We start from the raw sequence: 25,883 nt of genomic DNA, 5'->3' as shown, positions 1-25,883 counted from the left end.
AAGGACCCGCGGTGCATCGTGGGTGAAGATCCCGGCGGTCATCTTGGTGAAGGAAGAAGAAGGAAGACGTCGCAGAGCGGGGATTCGGGTAAGTAATATGTTTGTTTTTTTTTTAACACATCCCTTGGGGTTGTCCTGCGCCGAACGGGGGACCTATGGGGAAAAAAAAACCCGTTTCGGCGCGAGACAACCCCTTTAATGGAGTTGTGTGGGATTAGTAAAAAATATAATGCCTTTCTTCCAAAAACATCACACCTGTCAAGAAGTTCTGTGTACTATTGCGGTGAAGTCCCATTCACTTCAATGAAGCCAGGATCCAATACCACACCCAAACTATAGACAGGCATGGTGCAGTTTTTGGAGTTACATCTCAGGCAGATATGCAAATGATTAAAGTTGTGTCGTGACTATATGAACAGTCTTGCTACGTGAGGCCCTAAAAGGGTCTCTACTAGAGATGAGCGAGCGTACTCGTAAAAGCACTACTCGCTCGAGTAATTTGCTTTATCCGAGTATCGCTGTGCTCATCCCTGAAGATTCGGGTGCCGCTGCGGCTGACAGGTGAGTCGCAGCGGGGAGCAGGGGAGAGCGGGCGGGAGAGAGGGAGAGAAAGATCTCCCCTCCGTTCCTCCCCGCTCTCCCCTGCAGCTCCCTGCTCCGTGCCGGCACCCGAATCTTCAGGGACGAGCACAGCGATACTCGGATAAAGCAAATTACTCGAGCGAGTAGTGCTTTTCCGAGTACGCTCACTCATCTCTAGTCTCTACCCATGGCCTATAAAAAAAAGTCTCTTGGAAGCTCCTTGTGTGTAGTGACCTCTTCTTCTGCTTGTGTAGAGCTTGTTGACCACTAGACGCCTCTTCGATGCAGAGAAGAGATTTCGGACAGTTAAGAGTCTGAGAGGGGGCACATTGTTGGAATGCCAGAAGCTGGATGGTCATATCAATAAATTGCCTGCCAGTTCTGACCTGACTGTTAGGAGGTGTTGGAACCAGTGGATGTGTGAGGGCATGCACAGAAGACGACCGGGCTCAGGACCCCTTCAACAGACCACCAGTAGAAAGGATCGTGTGACAAGCATGAGTAGCCCTAACTGTTTTGTTATCTGCCAACTAGAGACAAGTGGCACCATCAATACACCCGTGTGTCAGTCCGAACCATTTCCAGACACTTGGCTGAAGGAAATTACGTGTACTGTCTTGACATCCACCCACCATCGCCTCCATTTGCAGTAGTGTAGTGAGCTACGAAACTGGACGCTACGGGGTGGAACCGGGTTGTCTTCAGCAAGGAATCCAGGTTTAGTTTGTGCACTGATGACGGCTGCGTTTGTGTCTGGAGACCTTGGGGTGAGCGCCTCATTCCTGTTTTTGCTGTGGAGCGGTAAACTGCCCCCCGCTGGTGTGATGGTCTGGGGGGTGGGTGGGGGGCATCGCATACAACAGTCAGCCCCCCAAAGTAGTGGTACGAGGGGCACTTCAGCGCTATGTTCAGGACATCCTGCAGCCATGTGTTCCTCTCATGGCGGCTTCCAAGAGGCATTTTCCAGCAGGATAATGCTCAGCCACACACACAAGGTGGGGGGGTCACAAGAATATCTCTACAACATTACTACATTTTTGTGGCCTGCCCTGTCACCAGATTTATGGCCAATAGAACATGTATAGGACCATCTGGGATGCCAACTTCGAAAGCCTACAAGTTTGTAGAGGCTCAGTCACAGCAAATGTGGACTGATATGCTGCAGGATACCATGTACAACCTGTATGCTTTGATTTCCACCTGTATCACATCTTGTATCCAAGCTAGAGGCCGTACAACAGGGCACTAGAGCCTCCATGTCCGCCCGTATCACATCTTGTGTCCAAGCTACAGGCAGTACAATGGGGTACTAAAGCCTCCATGCCCCCAGTATTACATCTTGTACCCAAGCTGGAGGTGGCCAAACAGGGTACTAGAGACTCCATGCCTCCCCATATCACACCTTGTATCCAAGCTAGAGGCGGTACAACAGGGTACTAGAGCCTCCATGCCAGCCCGTATCACATCTTGTACCCAACCTAGAGGCGGTACAACAGGGTACTAGAGCCTCCATGCCAGCCCGTATCACATCTTGTACCCAACCTAGAGGCGGTACAACAGGGTACTAGAGCCTCCATGCCAGCCCGTATCACATCTAGTATCCAAGCTAGAGGAGGTACAACAGGGTAATAGAACCTCCATACCTGCATGCAAGCTAGAGGTGGTACAACAGGGTACTAGAGACTCCATGCCCACCCGTATCACATCTTGTATCTAAGCTAGAGGTGGCCAAACAGGGTACTAGAGACTCCATGCCTGCCTGTATTAGATCTTGTATTCAGGCTAGAGGTGGTACAACAGGGTACTAGAGCCTCCATGCCCGCCCATATCACATCTTGTATCCAAGCTAGAGGCGGTACAACAGGGTACTAGAGCCTCCATGCCTGCCCATATCACACCTTGTATCCAAGCTAAAGGCAGTACAACAGGATACTAGAGCCTTCATGCCAGCCCGTATCACATCTTGTACCCAACCTAGAGGCGGTACAACAGGGTACTAGAGCCTCCATGCCTGCCCGTATCACATCTTGTATCCAAGCTAGAGGCGGTACAACAGGGTACTAGAGCCTCCATGCCAACCCGTATCACATCTTGTACCCAACCTAGAGGCGGTACAACAGGGTACTAGAGCCTCCATGCCCGCCCGTATCACATCTTGTATCCAAGCTAGAGGCGGTACAACAGGGTACTAGAGACTCCATGCGCACCCGTATCACATCTTGCATCTAAGCTAGAGGTGGCCAAACAGGGTACTAGAGCCTCCATGCCTGCCCATATCACACCTTGTATCCAAGTTAGAGGCGGTACAACAGGGTACTAGAGCCTCCATGCCTGCCCATATCACACCTTGTATCCAAGCTAGAGGCGGTACAACAGGATACTAGAGCCTCCATGCCTGCCCGTATCACATCTTGTATCCAAGCTAGAGGCGGTACAACAGGTTACTAGAGCCTCCATGCCCGCCCATATCACACCTTGTATCCAAGCTAGAGGCGTTACAACAGGGTACTAGAGCCTCCATGCCCACCTGTATCACATCTTGTATCCAAGCTAGAGGTGGTACAACAGGGTACTAGAGCCTCTATGCCCACACATCACATCTTGTATCCAAGCTAGAGGCGTTACAACAGGGTACTAGAGCCTCCATGCCCACCTGTATCACATCTTGTATCCAAGCTAGAGGCGTTACAACAGGGTACTAGAGCCTCCATGCCCGCCCATATCACACCTTGTATCCAAGCTAGATGCGGTACAACAGGGTACTAGAGCTTTCCTACAAGTGATCAGTTATCCACAATAAATTCTCCTTTTGCTCTGATATGTAATCACTTATATCAACGTTATAATCACAGAGAAAGTTCTATTAGAATCTGACAACTTCTAGGGGAGGATTGTTTTTGACAATGAGTGTATATTATAGAGTGGCATTATCACAGCTTACAGTTGACTACATACGGACTTATCTGCTGATTAAACCCATGTAACCAGCGGTTCTGTTGAAGCGGTGGATATTTTTATTAATGAAAGATGGACGGAACAAACCATCAGCAACCAGTGGAATAGCAGACATCCCCACTGCCACCCAATCCTGACAACTAAGGTATCCTTACACGGCAAGATAAATTGGAACGAGCATCGAAGCAGCGGTGAAGTAGCGATCATATGTTGGCATGCATCATTATACTTGTCGTGCATTTATAATCAGCAATAATTGGGTTTCTGCCACTGCCTTCTATCTCGTGAATCGCCAACACGCCTGTTTACACGGAAAGATGTGCAGCAGACAGACAAGGATTTTTAGATCTCTATGGAAGATCCAATTTGCTGATTGTTCACTCATTGTTTACACCTAACAATTATTGTGCAAACCACTTGATCCAACGATTATTCGCACAGTAATCATGCCGTGTAAAAGGGCCCGAAGGCTCCGTGTACATCTGTGCTAAGATTTCCATTATTCAGCTTGTCACAGAACAACCACACAAAAGTTGTGAGATCAAGCAAATCACGGTCACGAACAGCGCCCGACGGGCCCTACTGCCTAAAATGAGATCCGTCAGATTTTCATCGTGCCACTTGGAATTTTAGCGGACAACATTAAGCAACATTATGTGTTTTTTTTTAAAGGGATTTTGGACCGGATGTGTGACTGAGCGATATACCATCTCCTTATGAGATGGAAATACCCCTTTAAATATACTTTACAGCACTGTGGTCATCATAACACTGGTGGTCTTAATAGTGGCAAATGGGAGCTAGACAACCTATTTATCTATAATGAAAGGTAACAGGGAATTGACCTGAACCCCAATGCAGAGCCTAAACCTGTCCAAAGCCAATCTTATCTGGCTTTGCTTGATAGGGTAATGACGTCTTTGTTTAGAAGCTATCATTACCAGATGTGGAGAAACTTCTGAGAAACTTCTACCCTTATGATTTCCACTTTAGAAGTATCTCCAGTTTCAAGACCCTCTAGAAAGAGGGACTAAACGCCCATTTAGACGGAACGAATGTCGGGCAAGCGATGCCCGACACTCGCCACCGCACATACTCACTCCTGTGCTGCTGCATGGTAGCTAGTATCGCTGGCTCACAGCGGGGCGGCAGGAGGAGATTTCTTTCCTCGCTCTCCCCGCCCCTCTCCATTGACTTAACATAGTGGCCGTTCAATATTGAACGCCTGCTATTTACACTGAACGATCATTGTTTAGCTCATCGTCCATCGTTTATGCTGCATAAACAATAGACGATGAGTTGATCGCTGATCGTTCAGTGTAAATAGCAGGCGTTCAGTATTGAATGGCCACTATGTTAAGTCAATGGAGAGGGGTGGAGGAGAGCGAGGAGTGAAATCTCCTGCAGCCTCCCTGCCCACTTGCTGGCCGCTCTGTGAGTGAGCAACAGCATGGGAGCAAGTGTACGCAGGGACGAGTGTCGGGCATCGTTTGCCCGACCTTCATCCCTTCTAAATGGGCCTTTAAAGGGGACTGTTCTTAAATGGGGTTGCACCAAAATTACAAGCTGTCCCCTATCCAATGGATATCCACCGCTCCACCACTTCAAAGGATAGAGGATAACTTGGTAATCGGTGGAGGTCTCCCTGCTGAGTTCCCCACCAATCCTATGTACAAAGGTCCCGTGTCCCCTGTCCTCACTGTAGGCTTACTGCACCTCTCACAGTGAGGAGATTGAATGAAGCGGCGGTCACACTAGCACGCTGCCGCTCCATTCATTTTCAATGGGACTGCCAGAGATACCTGAGCACTTGCTGCCCGACTACTTCCATCAGCCCTACTGAAATGAATGAAGTGCCGACCATGCATGCTCAGCCAGCCATCATTCCATTTAGTGCAACATCACTGAGGGTGGAAGGACCCTCGTTCTCAGGATCAATGGGGGTCTCACCAATGATCAGCTCGTTATCCCCTGTCCTGTGCATAGGGAATAACTTGTAATTGTGGTATAACCCCTTTAAACATCCCCTTTACTTTCCTGTGCTAACCCACTTTAAATGTATTCATTTCCCACCTCGGCCCCAACCCAATTCCCAAACTACACTTTCTGTTATGTCTGGCACCAACCTGCAAGACATAATGCAATTAATATAAAAATGACTGCATTGAGTTCCCATTCACAGAAGTCGGAATAGTTGCAGCTTTCTAATTATCCTTTGACATATCGTAAAGGAAATTAACCCAATGAGTGACAATTGCAATTAGCAGTACACTGTCACCTCCTCAAGAACCTCGGTGGCTGAAGGTGCATCTGCAAAAAGAATTTTAGCAATTGAGCCTCAGGCTTGTGAAAAGTCAACTTAAATCAGCCAGCTACTACCATTGTACAGTATGCCTCATTAAACCTTACATATAATGCCAAAATTAGGACAAATCCAAAAAAAAATGTAATATCATATATATATGTATAAAAGGAATTCAGAGAGTTTTTGATTTCAGTAGCTGGACTTCGGAAATATTATTGCGCTGGACTTCGTGGTGTAGAATGATATTACAGATGATCCAGGACAATATAAAATAACGCGGAGACTGTACGACCCGGTAAAATGCAACACACTACTGCCACCTAATGCAGACTAGGAGTCGAGCTTCTCCCAATTAATGACTATTCTACCAGCAGATTTTCTGGCACCGCGACTTGTGTTGATTCTATCGAGCCAAGCTGCTCTTCGAGAAAATATTTAGCCTTTTTGTGGATTTCTTTCAAAAAGTTAACAAAATATTAAGTTGGTGTTTTATGTAGGTTTTTAACTACTATGTTGCCTGGAATGTAAATTTAAAAAAAAAAATCTAAAAATAAATCTTGTTATTTGTATAGCGCCAACTTATTCCGCAGCGCTTTCAGGTAATTTATTTATCATCCCCACAGAGCTGGGTACTCATTTTACCGACCTCAGAAGGATGGAAGGCTGAGTCAACCTTGAGACGGCTACCTGAACCATGATTGAAGTCACAACCTTCAGGTCGTGAGTCAGAGCTTAGGACTGCATTTCTGCTGCCTTAACACTCAGCACCACATGAGGCTCTGTTAACGGCAACACAAAAAAAGTTTTCATATATCATGGACACACAAGATCCACCACAGTGGCTCTCCATCCTGGCTCATAAATGGTGTCCTGAGCAGAAGACATCCTTCTAAAGGTGTACATATGCTCCAACATACCTTCACGAGACAACCCTAGATGCACACTGTGGATTAGTATGCATCAGTAGTCCAAGGCACTACACGCGGCTCTGATTGGTCAGTGCAGCACAATTGTGTAGTAGTCAGAAGTGTTGCGATTACTTGGTTTGTCTGGGACTGGAGGGTCATTTTAAATGTTATGGGTTCTACAATTTGCTCTAACAAAGAAAAACCCACTAAACCATCAAAAGAATCCCACACGTAAGTACTCTTGGTAAGTCCTATTGACCCCGTAGGCTCGGCCTCCTTTACCATAATGTTCATGGAATGTGTGGCCCCCCCAATGAGCCAGTGATTGAGTCTTACAGTATTTGTCTTGTTTGGGACTAAGGAGTTAAGGTGCCCAAATGCAATACCTCTCAGCCATTTCTCCCAAATCCCCCATGTACACGAACAGTTCAGCAAAGCGTTCAAGGGTTTTACAGGCGGAGAATGGAGAAAGCCACAACCAGACAGCTCTGTCAGTTGCTTATCCTCGTGGGGACAAAAAGATTGAGAATTGAAATTCAACTTGCCCGATTCTCCTTTCCCCCAACATCATCGGTTGGGCCAGATGAGAGCCATCCAGTCCACCCAAGATCAGACACTTTGGACAATTATAGTCTAATGTATATGGGAGTTGTTAAACATAGATGACACTTCCTGTTGCCCTGATAGGACTGAAAAAAAATGGCATGCCACCCCGAAGACAACGGTTATATCAAAACGACTCTCCGGTTCATAGTAAATACTTCACAATGCATGCAGAATGTATGAGGGATAGTCAAACGCTGATGATGTTGGCATTGTATTCATCCTCTCTCACTCATCACTTCTCTCTCACTCCAACTTGGCTGTTTCATATGGGTCGGTTGTCACAAGTTGATTGTCCACGGTGTCTTGAACAAAGGGCAGACTTCATGCACCTAATTTGGTGCTGTCCAGATGTGGCAGCCTTTTGAGAAGAAGTGATTAGGGTACTTTTGGTAGTACTGGGAATGCCGATTCCAGGCACTCCTTAGGTGCGCCTCTTAGGCACTCTATCGGAAGAAGTATGGACTTCCCATCAAAAGTCCGCAAAGTAATAGCCTTAAGGCGGCTTTCGCATGGGTGACAAAATCATGCAGTTTTCCCGCGATTCGACAGCGTGAGAATTCGTATGTTTGTGAAAACCATGCTTTCTAACGGGTTCCTTCACATTAGCGATGTTTTCACGAGAAAAAAAAGCCACAGCATGATCTATATTTGAGCGATTTCCGATTTTTTTTGTAGCCCATATTTCCCTATAGAGCCTCCTTGTTTATCGCATTGCACGAACTAGCGATTTTGGTGAGATGCGATACATTTTTAACATTCCCTACCCCAAAATAACAATTGCTACATTCCCTGCATTTGGTCTGGGTCTTCGTTCACTCACAGAAGATCACTTCCTGGTTGCGGGACTCATAAACCCCGCCTCCAGGAAGCGATGGCTCTGATTGGCTGAGCAGCGCTCGATGAACTAACCAGTGCAGCGCTCAATGAACCAATGAGATGGCTGTGATTGTTTCATCCAACGCTGCATTGATTGAACAGAGGTGGAAGAACCAATCAACAGACAGCGTGTTGTGGAGGCAGGATTTCAAAGCCAATCAATGCCATGGCTCAGCCAAGCTAAGACTACCTGGTAAGCCCCTTTGGTACCCTCTGCAAAGATGGTTAAAAATGCTGCACATCATCTAATTCAGTTATCCATTTCCTCACAGGGGGGGGGGGGGTCAGCGAATTTCAAATCATGGGCAATTGGTGGCAAAAATATTGACGAGAAGGACACCAGTTACGTTAAAGAGGTTGTCTCGGACTTTGATGACCTCATGTCCGCCATTCATGAATTCAATGTGAGCTATGCCTGCAGTAACAAACTGGGCCACAGCAATACTGACAGCGCTATGTGCTTCCAGCGCTGCCCATACGGACAGCAGTGATGGGAATCAGCTGATTGGTGGGGATCCTGAGAGGGGAGACCTATCCTGAGAATAGGTCATCAATAGAAAGAAAAAAACAAAGTCCCAGACAACCCTTTTATGTATTTTACAATGGAGGATCTTTTTAAGCATCTTTAAACCCCCAAAAAAAGGTAAAATAAAAATAAAGGAGGCATTATGACCCCGGAAAATAAGCGGCTGAACGAGAGCATTTTCTTTGAGCAAATGAAAGAAACTTGAATCTGCAGATTGAGCGAACTGCGTTGCGGCACTTCAAGCTGTGGACCAAGCATTATTATGAGAAAGGTCCCAGATTAGTTCTGAGAACCTTAGAATATTTGTGTTTATTGAATAGAAATATATATACATACATATATATATATATATATATATATATATATATACACACACACACGAAGAAAAGAAAAAAACCCCAAGGCTGCAGTCCGCCCTGCTCCATCTGTCACTCGGCATACTATATGGAATAGCAGGCCTCGCCATCTGCATTATTTTCCGTATAATTATTCTTATGCATTTGGAAAAATAAGAATATTAATATAAAAGCAAATAAAGGAAAAAAATGAGAAAGAGAAAAAAAAAGCCCGACGCACAAAAGCACTTTTCCCCCTATTTTTACAGGTCTCGTGTCTGTAAACAGTAATTTCCATACACACAACAGCTGCAGGCGCATTCCAAAACCGATCTGCACTGACCCAAAAATTCAAGCAGATCTAAAATGGGCGAAGAAAAATTCATAGTGATGGGGTCGGACAATGGCTTTGAATTAGTTTCATAGAGTTATTGTCTCTGCAACAATTGTCTGAGCATTCATCACTTGGAATAATGTAAATTCATATCCACTTTCTAACAAGCCAGGCACCTCATTTCCATAGAGACTTGGCTAGCTGCCACCGCTACCCATGTGCCTATTTACTCCTAATTTACGTTTTCCACCAGGGCACGTCTTAGACTAAATAGTGACACTCCATGTTGTTCCTGACGTCTATTTTGAGAGGCTCTTCTATATAGGTAGAGAATGCCGCTGTGTGTGAGCATAATATCAATTTACTGGAGGGAAACAAGGACATTTTAGATACACAGTGCTCCTCTGGTCTTTTCATTATGCAAAGTGAAAATCAGTGCTAAAAAGTTGTTTTACTGCCTAAAAAAAACTGTTCAGTTTCCTAAAGGGACAGTCATGTTGGGCTCCTCATGGGTGGGGTCAAAATTTTAAAAAAAAGTAATCTTTCCTTCTTCCCTTCCCTCTAGGTCTTCTCCGGGTTATGAATGGAGCTGGCAGGCATATTGTTGTGGTGGTTCTGGGATCTGTTCCTTTCTAGTAATCTTGTTCAGGTCTTGTATTTGGTTCTCTTCATCTTCTGGCTCTGCTGGGATTGGTTTCAGGTGAGACTTGCTTGGTTTCACCTGTTGGTAATTTGGCAGGACTATTTAGCCTGGCCTTACACTTAGATCTTTGCTGTTCAATTCTGTCTCCCTCTAACTGTGGTGGAAGTTAGAGGTTGGTGCTGGATCTCCTGTTTTCCTGATTCTTCACTTAGCAAAGTACTGAAGTTACTATTGTTGATAAGGTGTTCTCTGTGATTTTCCCCTCTCGCACATAGGGTCTGCTAGTGGCCTAGGTAAGTGGTTAGGTTCGCCCTTGTTACGGTGGGTTATCTGCGTATAGGCAGGTCCCTTTCCTCAGTAAAGGGTTTATACGGACAGTGTTTCCTTAGTGTCCATTTTCGTTATTGTTGTTTTGTGTGCACTTGCAGTCTGTTTGTTCACGGCCCATATGCCTTTCAGATTTTTGGATCCAGCGCGCCCTGATTGGACGTGACACAAATATTCCAGTAGGAAAAAGTCGTCGGAAAGTGATGGCAGCAGAATCCCATCTATGTCTATATGCCATAATATGCCCATTAGGACAGGCCCTTAAAGGAGGATATGCCATAAAGGTGTGATAGGTAGAGATCGCACCTATCAGGAGCATGGGGGGGGGGGGTCCTATGATGATTCATTAGGGCCACACTCCCCATAGACTGTAGTGGAGAAGTGGTAACACAGACTTCAATAGAAATGGCCTTGCCTGAGCATGGTTACAGCTCCATTGCGGTCTACAAGAGATGTGACTCTGTGGATCAGAAGGCTCTTCCTCCAATATGTGGAAGCCGAAGAGGTGGGACTTTGGTCTATCATGTTTTCTGCTGCCCTCATTCGCCAATGCCTAAAACACTGATCACTAACGGTCGTGATGCTTATGCACATCGGACCCTGAGGAATTTTCTTATATACCAACATGTATAATCCAGCTGTCTGATGAAGAGGTCTGTGTTCCTCGAAACGCATTACACCTGCTGGTTCTGAATAAAGTACATTTTTAAAAGAAAACCTATACCATTGGCTTTTACTCTCCCCTAGGTCCCAATGTACCTACAGGTTGCAGCACAGCCCTAGTTCGTTCAGACCTCTTTCACACTAACATGACCTCTGGTCGACCAGCAAACTAGGCCAGCAACACCTATTCCCTGATGATTATCTTGGACAGGTCATACATATATACACTATCCTTGCTTCAAGTTTGCTCTACTTGTTTCTTCTCTTCTGTCTCACTATAATGCATTAATTACATTTCAGGTGGACGTTGCAGATTTTTAATGAGTGAACATGCCCTTAAAGGGGTTGCCCAGTTAGCGGACATCATTCCTCCAGTAGGTCCAACTGTGCTAAAATAACAAAATGAGCTGTACTTACCTGTCCTCTGCTGCAGGAATCCAGTGATGTAGCCTCGCCATCCTCTCAGGGTTTGTTGCGGAAGGTGATGTCACCAGGTATAACATTACTGCTGCAGCCAATCAGAGGCTGTAGCAGTTACCATTCCAATCTCCTGGCATCATGGTGCCCAGGATGTGAGCACTGATGCCAAGAGTAAGGGAGAGGATGCTGTGGCCTCTGACTGGTTGCAGTGGTCAGGTAATATCCGGTGACATCACCTTCCACAACAAACACCAGGAGGACGGTGGAGTTACAGCACTGGATCCCTGCAGTAGTCGACGGGTATGTACAGCTCCATTTATTATTTTAGCACAGTTGGACCTAACCGGCAACCCCTTTAATGAATTAGAGGGATTTCCCACAAAAATAAAAACATTGATCACCTATTTACTGGACAAGTAATATTATGTATGATCGCTGGGAGTCTGACCACTGCAAACCTCAGAGATCAAGAGAACACCACATCCCGATTTCCCCTAATGAATGGTGCAGTGGTGTGCAATCATGATCAACACTTCATTCACTTCTTTGGGGGCGATAGCCAAGCACAAATTATGTACTCCTGCTTGACTAAAAATACACTTAAAAAATCCCAGGAGTATTTTTAACTTTCCTGGAACATATTTGGTGCAACTTCTACCTACCAAAGTTAGCAGAAGTTTGTAGTAGTGGCATCTACAGTGCAGCGTGATCCCAAACTACAGGAGTCACCATTTACCCTTTTCAATCCAATTTTAGATTCAGGGATTCCTAGGGGGTTTTCTCTTTCTGCCATTATACAATGGCGCCATCTGCTGGCTAGAGCCAGTACTGCGGTATGGGACATGCTGAAGAGGCCCCCGACAACAGAACGGCCAGTAATATACAGTAAGAATACCCTGCCGGACGTCTTCCGACATCGAAGCTGCACAGGCTTCGATCAGAATGTCGTCAGACAGTGGATTGGAAAGGGTTAAGGGTCTCAAAATAGGAACCAAAATGTCCCAGAAGTTCTAGTCTTCACCTACTTCAAAAAGCAAAAGTGACCTGAAGTTTTTAGGGAACTTTCTCCATCTTATTGCCGTATAGGGCCATGTAATATTTGGTGACCTGTCATAACCTACCGAACAAGATCTGAAGTTTGTTGGAGACTCCGGCAGCTTCCGTCATGGACCCAAATAAGTTTCTTTTCATCCCAGCACTCACTGGCAGGGTTGAGGAGACACACATGTGCTAGGCTTAACAACAAACATTTTGGAGGTGAGGTTTGACAGGAAGCAGGCGTCGGCTGGGTTCTCATCTAATTGCCAGTGGGAAACTAAACATAGAAGCTAATTTGCATATGCATATTAGACATCCTGGAGTCTGGCCATTCTTCAGCAATTCTCCACACATGTCAAATGGAAGATGAGCGTACAGCGTGTCTTCTTCCCTTCTCCAAGTCTCCAACAAAGATCCAAGTGGTCTACTGAACCGTCAGGCAGGGACCTTCCCTGAACCAGGAACGAGGGCGGCCGTCATGAAGAGACAGGCTCATCGCCATTACGGTAGATGACCCGGAATGTCATTGTTAGGCAACATTCACATCTCACCTCTTCCCTTCGGTACATAGGCCTACGAGCAGGCGGCAGAGATGAGTATATCATGATTTATCATTTTCCTGCACGGGGAAAGGATTGTCCTAAGATGTTACAACTCTGACAACACCATTAACCTCTTAAGGACACGGCCTATTTTGGCCATAAAGCCGAAACAACTTTTTGGGGATTTTCAACTCCACTTTTCAGAAGCCACACCTTTTTTTTATTCTTCCGTCGACGTGGCCTTATGGAGGCTCGTTATTGTTGTACCATTTTTGGGTACATATAATGTATTGTAAAACTTTTGTTAATTTTGTTTTGCAGGGCAAGGAGAGAAAAGATCCATTCCACCATTATTATTTTTTCTTTACAGCATTAATCATGGAACATACATTTTTATGCCCCCTGTCCATGCTGTGATTTAAATCCCGCAAGCGGAGAATTGCTATGATTCTGTGCTCGTGGACGCCGGCGCTGCGCTGTCCACGCTATGGACAGCTTCAGAGAGCATGATCCACTGGCGATTTATCGATTTATTGCTCCTGTGCGGCGGAACAGAGATCTCTTCTGGCCGCCCGCCTCCATTCAGAGAAAGGAAGCACTTGGTGCATGTTCACACATTGCAGAATTTCTGCAATGGTCCATCCACTCTAGATTACGGTGCAGGTCCACGTCAAAATCTGCATGTGTTACTTCTCATCTGAAGAAGTGAAATCCGCACAGAAGATCCACATAATAAACCAACACGCAAGGTCTGGGACGGAATATAACTCCCGGCCGTTACCTCCTTAGATGTCACTGTGAGTACTGACAACAGAGGGGCTCCAGGACGGCCCCTACACAATGAGATCACAGGGTACTATTCGGATACCACGGCAGACCGGGGCCTTGTTAATTTCCCCAGCACTGCTGTGAATGTCTTCGTATTAAGACATACATGTGGCACGGCTTAATAGAATGCCTGCAAAAGTACAATACACCGCACTACTGATGTATTGTGGCAAACCATATTGCCACTATGGGGACTGAATTAAAAAATATATTATATATTAGTATCGCCGCATCCGTAAAAGTCTGAATTATTAAAATATCACATTTACACTGCAAGGTGAAACAAAAAAAAACCACAATGCAAGAATAACGCTTTTTTTTGGATCCCATCATCATCAAAAAAAAGAATAAAAAGCAATCAAAAAGCCTCACGTACCCCAAAATAATACCAGTAGAAACTAATACTTAAGGGCTCCTTCACACAAATGTATTATTACAGCACGTTTGGCGCACGGATTACACTGTACCAATCTGCCTATAGGCTCCCATGCTGCCGATCACACAGTGAGCAATAAAGATCAGCGCATGTTCTCTCTTGGCACAAATTATGCGCACGTACACGCCAAAATAGTGCATGGTGATCAGGGGCCCGCAGCAAGTACGCTATGCCATTGCATACTTGCTGCATGTGATGCAACTGTCACATGCGGATGCCATAGAGCAAATTACGCTCGTGTTCAGCCGCCCTTACCCGCAAAAAGCCAACTGTCACACCGGCCCATTGTTGATAAATGGCGTATGCAAACGGTCAGAGACCAATTATAAGAAACAATATTCAGAACATTAACCCCTTGCACACCGTAGAGCAGTAGTGGATGGCAGCTCCCACATATTACTATATACGGCACTGGTGCAGGAACTACATTACAGCTGACCCCCTGCTAGCTCGGACGTCTGTCATATATGGGGCTTACCACACTGTTTTTACCTCCATGTGTTTTACAGACACAGTTCGGTAGATCTTGATAGGCTTCTATTGGCAACGCGTTTCTGTGCCAGAATGGCACCTTCATCTGATGTTAAGGGGGTTTTCCAAACAAATGCTATTGATGTTCTGTCCTCAGGATAGATCAGCTGATCAGGCGGCCAATGTCAGCCCCCCAATACACAGGGGTCAGAGCGGGAGCAGTTTGCAAATGCTATTGATCGGTTGGGGTCCACCACTCAGGATACTGACTCATCAGCTGATCAGGCGCCCCCTGCTATTAGCGCCACAATACACAAGGGTTGGAGTGGAAGCAGTTGGCTCCGAACCCTGTGTAGTGGTTGGCGCTGGTAATTGCAGGAACAGCTGTCATTAAAATCAATGAGAGCTGCGCCTGCTAATACGAACGCCAGCCACTACACAGAGGTCAGAGCCAATTGCTTCCACTCCAACCCGTGTGTAGTGTGGCGCTGCCAGTGGGAGCCTGGTCAGCTGAAGAGCAGGGATCTCAAGCGGCGGACCCCAGACGATCAACAGCATTTGCATGGAAAACCCCTTTAACACAAGTAGAAGGCAGTGCAAGACACTTAAAAGCCGCGGATGATATCACAGCAACACGTGACAGCTGTTACATGTTCCTAATCAATGAGATATAACAAATGTCTGGTTTAGACACGATTATCGCTCAAAAGATGTCTTTTGAGCGACTTTTGAGCGATAATCGTTGTGTCATTTTAGAGCAAGGTGATCGCTCCAACGGCAGTTAAAGCGATGACCTTGCGCTCCGAGTGGGGTATGCAGAAGACAAACGGGGCCACTTGTCTTCTGCATCTAGCGGTTCTCTGCTCAGAGCGCCCGGTTGTTTTACAGCCAAGCGCTTTGAGCGTGGTATGAAGAACACAGCTGTGTTCTTCATACCCCAGCTTTTCACGGAGTGCTCAGCTGGTATACAGCTGTGTACTCTTTGCAGAGTATGAAGAACACAGCTGGATCACTGTTCTTCATACCACGGCTGTGTTCACGGATCACTCAGCTGGTATACAGCTGTGCGCTCCGTGTTGAGTATGAGGAACACAGCTGGACCGCTCTGTTCTTCATACCCCGCCTGTGTTCAGGGAGCGGGATACAGCTGAAATAGTATCAGCTGTATCCTGCTGTGAATTCCTGATAAGGCTCATCGTTGTCTTTCAGCATGCTGACAGACAACGATGAGCGACGGGATAACGAAAACTGCACGATGTCAGTGCAGTTAGACACAACGATTATCGCTCAAACGACGGCTTTGAGCGATTTTTGAGCGAAAATCGTTGCATCTAAAAGGGCCTTATAGAAGGTATTGGCTGTAACAGTAAAGATAACAGAATTACCAGCAATATACTCAACAATCCCAAATACTTTGCATACAAAGGACATAGAAAATTATTATGAAAGACTGATATTAGCGAACTATCACTAAAAACGCCCACATGACGATGAATGACTTTATAATAATGGACTATAGCGAAACCGCTTCATAACACATATGTGTGCTTTGTATGTAAAGTATCCGGGATTGGCGCGTACGGTAATTCTGTTATCTTTGCCATTGCAGCCAATACCTTCTATTCTTGTATTTCATCGTTTAGGAGCATATGGCAGCCGTCACATGTTGCTGTGACGTTACCCACCGCTTTATCCAACCCCTACTCCAGCTTTTAAATGTCTGGCAATGTCCTTTACTCGCATTAATGGTGAGATGAAGGCGCCGTTCTGGCACGGACACACGATCCCAATCAAGTCATATCTTTACCGAAGATCTTAGTCTTCCCGTTTAGTGCGCCTCGATTCCCCGATCTTCACCATTCTTTTAAGTTATAGGAGACCACAAGAGCATGGAGATCAAGACTAGTCATGCCTGGTGATACAGCCTGCCGCCGTGACAGCCATCTGAGCTATTCTGGACAGCACCCAGTAAAGGTACTTTTAGACTAATCGATTTATCGTTTGACCAAGCGAATGACATGAGAGTTTACTCGCTCGCTTGTGCAGCCGCTTTATACAGCAGATACATCGTTGGCCCATTCTAACGAGAAGTCATTCAGTCATTCACATTCGCTGTGTAAGTGAATGAGAACGAATGAACGATCGATATTTAAACGATAAGTGAACGAGCCAACGGTGATTTTATGCCTGCGTAGAACGGTACTGTATGTATGTTTTATGTATGTTTTATGTATTACTTACTAGTAAAGCCAACTTCTGGTACTTCTGCCTCAGCTCTGCCTGGCTGTCTGATGGATGCGCCCCCAGTATGCTGTACCAGTCCGGCTCAGTCCCATATCCTGAGGTCATGGTAAACGGCACACCTTACATCGCCGACCACCTAAATAAAGGTTTACCACAAAAAACAAGCCAAAAATTAGACATGTTGTTGTAAATAGATGTATTTTATAGCAGCACCGCTGCTGTACGCCCCTGCATACATGATATATGGGGCACCAAACATACGCAACAATGGGGAAATTCATATAGGGGGTTTCCCCCAGAATGTTAGCATTAAAAAAGTTAAACATTTTGTCACAAGCCCCACTTGCGCAAAAAATGTCTGGTTTTTTTGTTTGTCTTTACGCTGCCCTCACTACTTTTCCTAAAAGGGGGTGCGGCTGCCCGAACCAAAAGATTTAAGTAAGTTTTACCATAAAAGTATGCCGGGTTGGACTTGGCATAGATTTCAGTGCTGGCGAGTGGGGGAGCAAAGATGCGTCTTACATGCGAAGGGACATGAGCGACAGTCAAAAGCAGCATGTTGTGACTAATTTCACACGGCGAGCGCGATATCGCACTCAGCAATGTGCAATGACCCCGTGGATGCGAGGCGTTTTTGTGTTCCCACTTTGGGGAAGTATCAATCCTCCGCCATGTGCGATGCATTGCCAGCTCCATTGAAAACAATGGGAACGCGCAAAGATAGGACATGCCGCGGTTTTAGTATCTGCACCGCAACGCTTTAATCCTGGCTGGTACTAAAAATACGGCTCGGGATTAAGCTCCTGTTTCTGCTATCTAGCAAGAGCAGGTGGGGTCCAAGGCTGTGACTAACTGCCAAGGACCCAACTTACTCCTGCTAGATGGCAGGACCCCGAGGAGAAGGGAGAAGCGGTTTAAGCGTTGCGGAATAAGTTGGCACCAATAGTTTTCTATCGCATCACACTAAAACTGCATGGCATGCAAGTGAAACACGATTTTTTTTTAGAGATCCCATCAGAAATAATGGGCGACTCCTTGCAAGGAATTGCCCGAAAATAGGGCATGCAGCGGTCTTTCAATCTCGCAGCCTCGCTGTGGGAGCAAAATCGCTCATGTGATTAAACACATTGAAATCAATGTATTATTTACACGTGTGTTCCATACATACTGCTATTGGACGGAACACACGCGTGTGAATCCCCCCTGACACCCATGTACCTGTATGCACTGCTGAGTGTATGTGAGTAATCAATGGGGTGAGCAAGGAACGCCGCGGCTAGAAACCTCCATCATGCAGTTTAAAACTAAACGCCGATCGCCCCGTGTAAACAGGCAGTCGCTCATCTATCAACAACTGCCTGTTTAGGCCGCCTGCACACCAACGGGACAAATTCTGCTGCGGCCTCCCTCCAGTCGGCATTCGCGCGTACCTGTCTTTTTTCCTCTTTTCTCCGTACTGCGGACGGTTGTGGCGAGTCTCTGTCAGACATGGGCACTACAGATTTTTTTTAATGCTTATCTTTTCCTCGCTGTCTTTTGCCAATTGCGGACGGGCCGCGGGTCGGAAGGCTTCCATTGACTTCAATGGAAGCCGTCCGTGCGGACAGCGCACGAATATAAAACATGCAGCGATTTTTTTATTTTTTTTTCCCCCTCCACTCGCGGAAACCGCAAGGATGCAGGAAGAATAGTTTTCCCATAGCATTCAATGAACGGCATTTGCTGCGGGTCAGCGGTGCGGACGCCGATCGCAGATTCTGCAATGCAAATCCGTTCGTGTGCAGGCGGCCTCACTGTAAATCGAAGCGGGCTGACGGACGTGATCTTCTCCGATGCGCTCCGCCTCCATTCACTGAATATCACTCCTGTGTGAAAGCGCAGGGGCGATAATCGCTGAGGCGACTGTTGGGTAATCACCCCAATTAAAAGGATCAGGTAGCTAGAATTTAAATACCGGATCCTCATCTCCGCCATCGGGGGGGGGGGGGGGAGACCGCCATAAGTGTTACATGATTGGCCCATCTCACTGAAAGGTTCAACCAAACTAGATCTAATCTCTATCAAGGTGCTTTTACACGGAACGATTAGCGTTCAAAAGTTAAGATAATCGTTCGCTCTAAACGACCGCCAATGACGAATGATAATTGTCCGCTTTTCGTGTATTTCCGCAGGCATAAAAACCATCGTTGGCTCGTTCACTAATCGCTGGGTGTAAACAGCGCCCGTTCCGTTCGAAAGACTGAACGATTTATGGTCTGAACGAGCCAACGACGTGTCTGCCTGCCTAAACAGCGTGCGCGAGCGAGCCGGCGGTGACGTCACTCCGCGTTCAAATGATAAAATCGACTGGTCATAAAGGACCGCGACGCTCCGCTACATACGCAGTAATTGTAAGGGGGGAAAAAACGTATACATTAAAAAATCCCGCCAAGTCCCGACCCCGCCGGTGCACTATGACCCCCACTAGTTATGGCCCCCAGCTGTCCGGCGAACAGCCGCTTCATCCACTATGTCATACATTTGGCGGTCACGCTTCTTCCTATTCGTTTTCCCCTCTAGCACTAATTCAGGTGAGCGGTAGGACTGGAGAGGGATTACAGCGGGCAAAGCAGCATAGAAACTGCGCCATTTTCAGGTGGAGGAGGTGACAATGCGTTATACCGCAGAGGTCACGCCACTACGGTATGTACCACGTATTACCGCTGCAGGTAAGTGACATCATCTCTCCGCAATGTAAACAGACCGGCGGCGGAGCATCGCGCTGAAAAAGTAGGGAATTACAAAGGTAAACATGAGTTTATGGTTTCTTTTCTTTACTTTATCACATTTTTTAAGGTTTTAGTGGGAATTAAGGAGGAAGAGTTTATATAAAACTGCTGCAAAGAAAACTAGAGCAGTTGCCTGTAGCAACCAATCAGGTGGCAGCTTTCATTCTTCAAAAAGCCTCTGAAAAATGAAAGGTGTAATCTGATTGGTTGCTATGAGCAACTGCTCTTGTGTGCCTTCGCAACAGTCTTGATGCATGATTCACCGCACTGTACACAACATAAGAGGGTAGTGAGCACAGCCAGCTCCGTTAGAGACGGGAAGGCTACTTACCTCATTATATACGACACCGGTAGATACTTCCGGATGCTACTGAGTTCCAGGACCTTGTGTGACGTCATCGCCATGTGCTCTAGTGCTAGGGAGGACCTGTGATGTTGATAGATCACGTGATCAATCACATGTGTAGGAGGAGGGGTTCTGTGTTGCACGTGGCGATGAGACATGTCAGTAGCAGAGAAGCAGCTTCTTCTACTTCATCCTCCTCAGTGTTGTAGGCAGGGGTTCTAGAGGTCTATATATGGCCGTCCTGGATGCAGCAAGAGCTACATATGCAGTGTGCACAGCAGAGCTGTGTATGCAATGTGTATAGTAGAGCTGCATGTGAGGTTAAGAACGGCGTCGCACGGACGGACGTGTTTTTGCAGGCAACTCAGCGCAACATATTTGTCTTTTTTGTGTGCGTATCGCCGCAATTTACTGTAGTTTTTGCGCATGCAGGGCATGCTTATTTGCGCAACGCAAACGAACACGCCCCGATTTAAATGACTAATGAGGCCCAAGTGGGCATTTTTTTTCAGCGGGGCCCCGCTGCCGCCCACGATAAAATTGTGCAACAAATTTGTGTTTTTTTTTTGTTTGTTTTTTTTTTATTGCATAAGTAAATGGGACTTTCTAAAATTAAAATCGCAACGCGCGTTTGTAGCTTTGCGATCCGATAAAAAGAAGCCTCCATAGGAATACATCGGATAAAAAAATCGCAGAAAGATAAAGCATTCCGCGATTTGTTATCGTCTCAGCATCGCAGCAGTGAAAACATCGCAGATGGGAATGAAACCGTTGTACATCATTGGCTTCATATTCTGCTTTTTTCATATTTCGTGCGATTTTCTCGCCTGCACGGATCCAGCCTCAGGCAGATATGTAAATAGTTCGACTTGTGGGGGGATTAGATGAACGGTCATGCTGGACAAAGGCTGCAGTGCCCAGTTGGAGCGTTGCAGGTGATGCAATAGATTAAGTTTGTATCACGAAGGATTGGAGGTATCGTCATCCTCTTTTACTTGTACCTCAGTTGCTGCTCTGCACCACGTATCTATTTGGGATTGTATGTCTTGGATCTTGAAGTCCGTTTCCTGCCTTCGAGCGTGCAACATTGTTTTTCTTGTCTCCCCCAGGAGGGATTGGTCTGTGGTGCCGTGGATATAACTTTGTCTTTTGTGGGTAGATGAACGGTCTTGTCACCAGAGGCCATAAAAGTGGTTCCCCCTTGTCCTATAAGAGGCTCTCGGAGGCTCCTTGTGTGTAGTGACCTCTTCTTCCTTTTGTGTAGAGCTTCTTGACCACTAGATGCCTCTACGACGCAGAGAAGAGATTTCACCCCGTTACCAGAGTCTGACAGGGGCGCATTATTTGGATGTGAGAAGCTGGATGGTCGTATCCATGAATTGTCCCCCACCGGCTGTTCTGACCAGACTGTTAGGAGGTGTTGGGACCAGTAGATGTGTGAAGGCACACAAGGCGACTGGGCTCAGGACCTCCCGACAGACCACCAGTAGAGAGGAGCGTCTGACCAGACTGTTAGGAGATGTTGGGACCAGTGGATGTGTGAGGGCACACAAGGTGACCGGGCTCAGGACCCCCTGACAGACCACCAGTTGAGAGGAGCGTCTGACCAGACTGTTAGGAGGTGTTGGAATCAGTAGATGTGTGAGGGCACACAAGGTGACTAGGCTCAGGACCCTCTACAGACGACCAGTAGAGAGGAGCGTCTGACCAGACTGTTAGGATGTGTTGGGACCAGTGGATTTGTGAGGGCACACAAGGAGATCGGGCTCAGGATGCCCCCTACAGACCACCAGTAGAAAGGAGCGTCTGATTGTCCGACAAGCAGCTCCAACTGTTTTGTTGTCCACCATCCAGAGACAGGTTGCGCCATTGTTACACCCCTGTGTCTGTTGAAACCATTTCCAGGCACTTGGCTGAAGGACATTTGGTCTCACGACCTCCATTTGATTAACAGCTTCTGACACCCACCGTCACCTCTGCAATAGTGTTAAGAACAATGAAACTGGACGCTACAGAGTGGAGCCAGGGTGTCTTCAGTGATGAATCCAGGTTAAGTTTGGGTGCTGACAAAGGCCATGTTCATGTCTGGAGACCTAGGGTGAGCGCCTCAATCCTGCCTTTGCTGTGGAGCGGCACACTGCCCCCTGCTGGTGTGATGGTCTGGGGGGCCATCACATATGACAGTCGGTCACCCCTAGTGGTGGTACGAGGGACAATGACAGCTCAGAGATAAGTTCAGCGCATCCTGCAGCCACATGTGTTCCTCTCATGGCGACTTCCAAGCAGGAAGCATCTTTTCCACAAGGGGATCACAAGAATATCTGCACAATATTCTCACACTTCGGTGGCCGGACGGTCACCATATCTATCACCAATAAAACATGTATGGGACGATCTGGGACACCAACTTAGACAACCTACGAGTTTGTATGACCTAGAGGTTCAGTTACAGTAAATGTATAGCGATAGGCTACAGGATACCATATGGAATCTGTATGCCAACATGCCTGCCCGTACCACTTCTTGTATCAAAACTAAAGGGGGTACAACAGGGTACTAGAGCCTCCAAGTCCACTCATATCACATCTTATATCCAAGCTAGAGGCGGTACTGGAGCCTCCAAGCCCACCCGTATCACATCTCGTATCCAAGCTAGAGGCGGTACAACAGGGTTCTACAGCCTCCAAGCCCGCCCGTATCACATCTTGTATCCAAGCTAGTTATTACTACTGCAGCTGATATAGGGGTGAAGATATTACTACTTAGGCCACTGTGGGGATCACTATTACTACTGGGGCTGATATAGGGGACACTATTACTACTGAGGCCACTGTGGGAGGTCATTATTACTACTGGGGCTGATATAGGGGACGATATTGCTACTGAGGCCACTGTGGGGGGTCATTATTGCTATTAGGGCTGATATAGGGGACAATATTACTACTGAGGCCACTGTGGGGATCACTATTACCACTGGGGCTGATATAGTGGACACTTACTACTGGGGCTGATATAGGGGACACTATTACTACTGAGGCCACTGTGGGGGTCCTTATTACTACTAGGGCTGATATAGGGGACGATATTACTACTGAGGCCACTGTGGGGATCACTATTACTACTGGGGCTGATATAGGGGATACTATTACTACTGAGGCCACTCTAGGGGTTATTATTACTACTGGGGCTCATATAGGAGGCACTATTGCTACTGAGGCCACTGCAGGGATCACTGTTATTACTGGGGCTGATGTAGGGGATACTATTACTACGGAGGCTACTGTAGGGGTCATTATTACTACTGGGGCTGATCTAGGAGACACTATTGCTACTGAGGCCACTGTGGGGATCACTATTACTACTGGGGCTGATATAGGGCACACTATTACTGCTGAGGCCACTGTAGGGGTCATTATTACTACTGGGGCTGATATAGGGAAGGATATTACTACTGAGGCCACTGTGGGGATCATTATTACTACTGGGGCTGATATAGGAGACACTCTTACTACTTAGGCCACTGTTGGGGTTACAATTACTACTGGGGCTGATATAGGGGACACTATTGCTACTGAGGCAATTTTGGGGGTCATTATTACTACTGGGGCTGATATAAGGGACGATATTACTACTGAGGCCACTGTGGGTATCACTATTACTACTGGATCTGATATAGGGGACGCTATTATTACTGAGGCCACTGTGGGGGGCCATTATTACTACTGGGGCTGATATAGGGGACACTATTGCTACTGAGGCCACTGTGGGGTTCAATATTACTACTGGGGCTGATATAAGGGACACCTTTACTACTGAGGCCACTGGGGGGTGACTATTAGTACTGGGGCTGATATAAGGGACATTAATACTACTGAGGCCACTCTGCATGTGGCAGCATACCTCAAACTAACTTAAAGGGGTTGTCCCGCGCCGAAACGGGTTTTTTTTTTTTTTCAACCCCCCCCCCCGTTCGGCGCGAGACAACCCCGATGCAGGGACGTACAGAAAGCTCACCGGAGCGCTTACCTTAATCCCCGCGCTCCGGTGACTTCTATACTTACCTGTGAAGATGGCCGCCGGGATCCTCTGCCTCCGTGGACCGCAGCTCTTCTGTGCGGTCCACTGCCGATTCCAGCCTCCTGATTGGCTGGAATCGGCACGTGACGGGGCGGAGCTACACGGAGCTACACGGAGCCCCATAGAGAACAGGAGAAGACCTGGACTGCGCAAGCGCGGCTAATTTGGCCATCGGAGGGCGAAAATTAGTCGGCACCATGGAGACGAGGACGCCAGCAACGGAGCAGGTAAGTATAAAACTTTTTATAACTTCTGTATGGCTCATAATTAATGCACAATGTATATTACAAAGTGCATTAATATGGCCATACAGAAGTGTATAGACCCACTTGCTGCCGCGGGACAACCCCTTTAAGCTGCTTTCACACGGCCATGAAAATCGCAGGAGATTTGTACAAACCTTGCACGTATATGAACCTCATTGTTATGAATGGGTTCATATACATGAGAGATTTTTTTTTCTCATATCGTATTGTGGCTCAGGAAAAAATTGTGCCATGTCCTACTTTGGGTATTCCCTTTGGAAATCATCGCCTGTTGATTTCAATGGGACAGCAAAACACACAGTGCGTTGTGCACATAAGTCTGATGCGAGGTTTCCCATTGAAAACAATGGGAAACACTTGCCGATCCTCTGACGTGGCTGAAAGCCGCGCTAGAGGTTTGTAACGTCACTGAAGTGTCGGGAGGCTTCTTTACAGAAAAAAAAACCTTGCATCTTCCGGTACATCGCATGTGCATGAGCGCGATATCAGCCCAAGTTTCACTGCCCGACATCGCACTCAGCCTCAGTAATCAGGTTATATTGCCGTATCGGCATTTTGCGATAAGTAAGTGGGTTTTGGATTAGAGATTAGGCACTAGTCTCTAAAAGGTTCACCATCACTATACTATGGTATTACATTGTACTGCATGTACAATTGCAAGTTCAAGTCCCATATGAGGGCTAAAAAATGTAAAAATCAGTTAAAAAAATGTAGTATTAAAAGAATAAAATGATAATAAAAGTTTAAACAAATTCCTTTTGCCATATAATGAAAAAAAACATATTTGGTATCGCTGCGTCCATAAAAGGCCAATCTATCAATGTAACGCATTATTTACCCCGCATGATGAACGTCATCAGAAAAAAAAATGCACAATGTCAGATTTAAGCTTTTTGGTCAGTTCTAGAGATGAGCGAGTATACTCGGTAAGGCACATTACTCGAGCGAGTATTGCCATAGCTGAGTATCTCCCCGCTCGTCTCTAAAGATTCGGGGGCCGGCGCGGGTGACAGGTGAGTTGCGGCGGGGAGCGGGGGGAGAGAGGGAGAGAGAGATCTCCCCTCCATTCCTCCCCATTCTCCCCCACCCCCCGCCGGACCCCGAATCTTTAGAGACGAGCCGGGAGATACTCGGCTAAGGCACTACTCGCTCAAGTAATGTGCCTTAGCGAGTATACTCGCTCATCTCTAGTCACCTCATCTCCAAGAAAAAATGGAATATGTCATATGTATGACTCCATTCAAAAGAATGGAGTTCATATTCGCATGAAATTTGTGAGTCTCGCAACGCACAGATTTCGCTCGAGTTACTCAACCACGTGAAACTGGCCTTAAATGGATAAAATACCAAAAAATGTATATAAACTCTGTTTGCAGTAATTTTACTG

At 46.6% G+C, this 25,883-nt stretch overlaps 1 protein-coding gene across 1 annotated transcript in view; it reads right to left on the bottom strand.

Moving 5' to 3' along the window:
- DNAJC24 (DnaJ heat shock protein family (Hsp40) member C24) overlaps positions 1 to 20,219 on the bottom strand; it is a 52,646-nt gene extending 32,427 nt beyond the window's left edge. The window contains exons 1-2 of the mRNA XM_066583235.1: positions 20,139 to 20,219; positions 17,037 to 17,175 (exon numbers count right to left, since the gene is read on the bottom strand). Of these exons, the coding sequence (XP_066439332.1) occupies positions 17,037 to 17,144 (108 nt within the window). The 5' untranslated portion in view covers positions 17,145 to 17,175; positions 20,139 to 20,219. The remainder of the gene's footprint in view (positions 1 to 17,036; positions 17,176 to 20,138) is intronic.
- Between the last annotated feature and the right edge of the window lie 5,664 nt (positions 20,220 to 25,883).

The sequence above is a fragment of the Eleutherodactylus coqui genome, chromosome 11 (assembly GCF_035609145.1).
Source record: "Eleutherodactylus coqui strain aEleCoq1 chromosome 11, aEleCoq1.hap1, whole genome shotgun sequence".
Classification (NCBI taxonomy): Eukaryota; Metazoa; Chordata; class Amphibia; order Anura; family Eleutherodactylidae; genus Eleutherodactylus; species Eleutherodactylus coqui.
The sequence above is the reverse complement of the archived record's forward strand: the minus strand, read 5'-3'. Positions and strand labels throughout refer to the sequence as shown.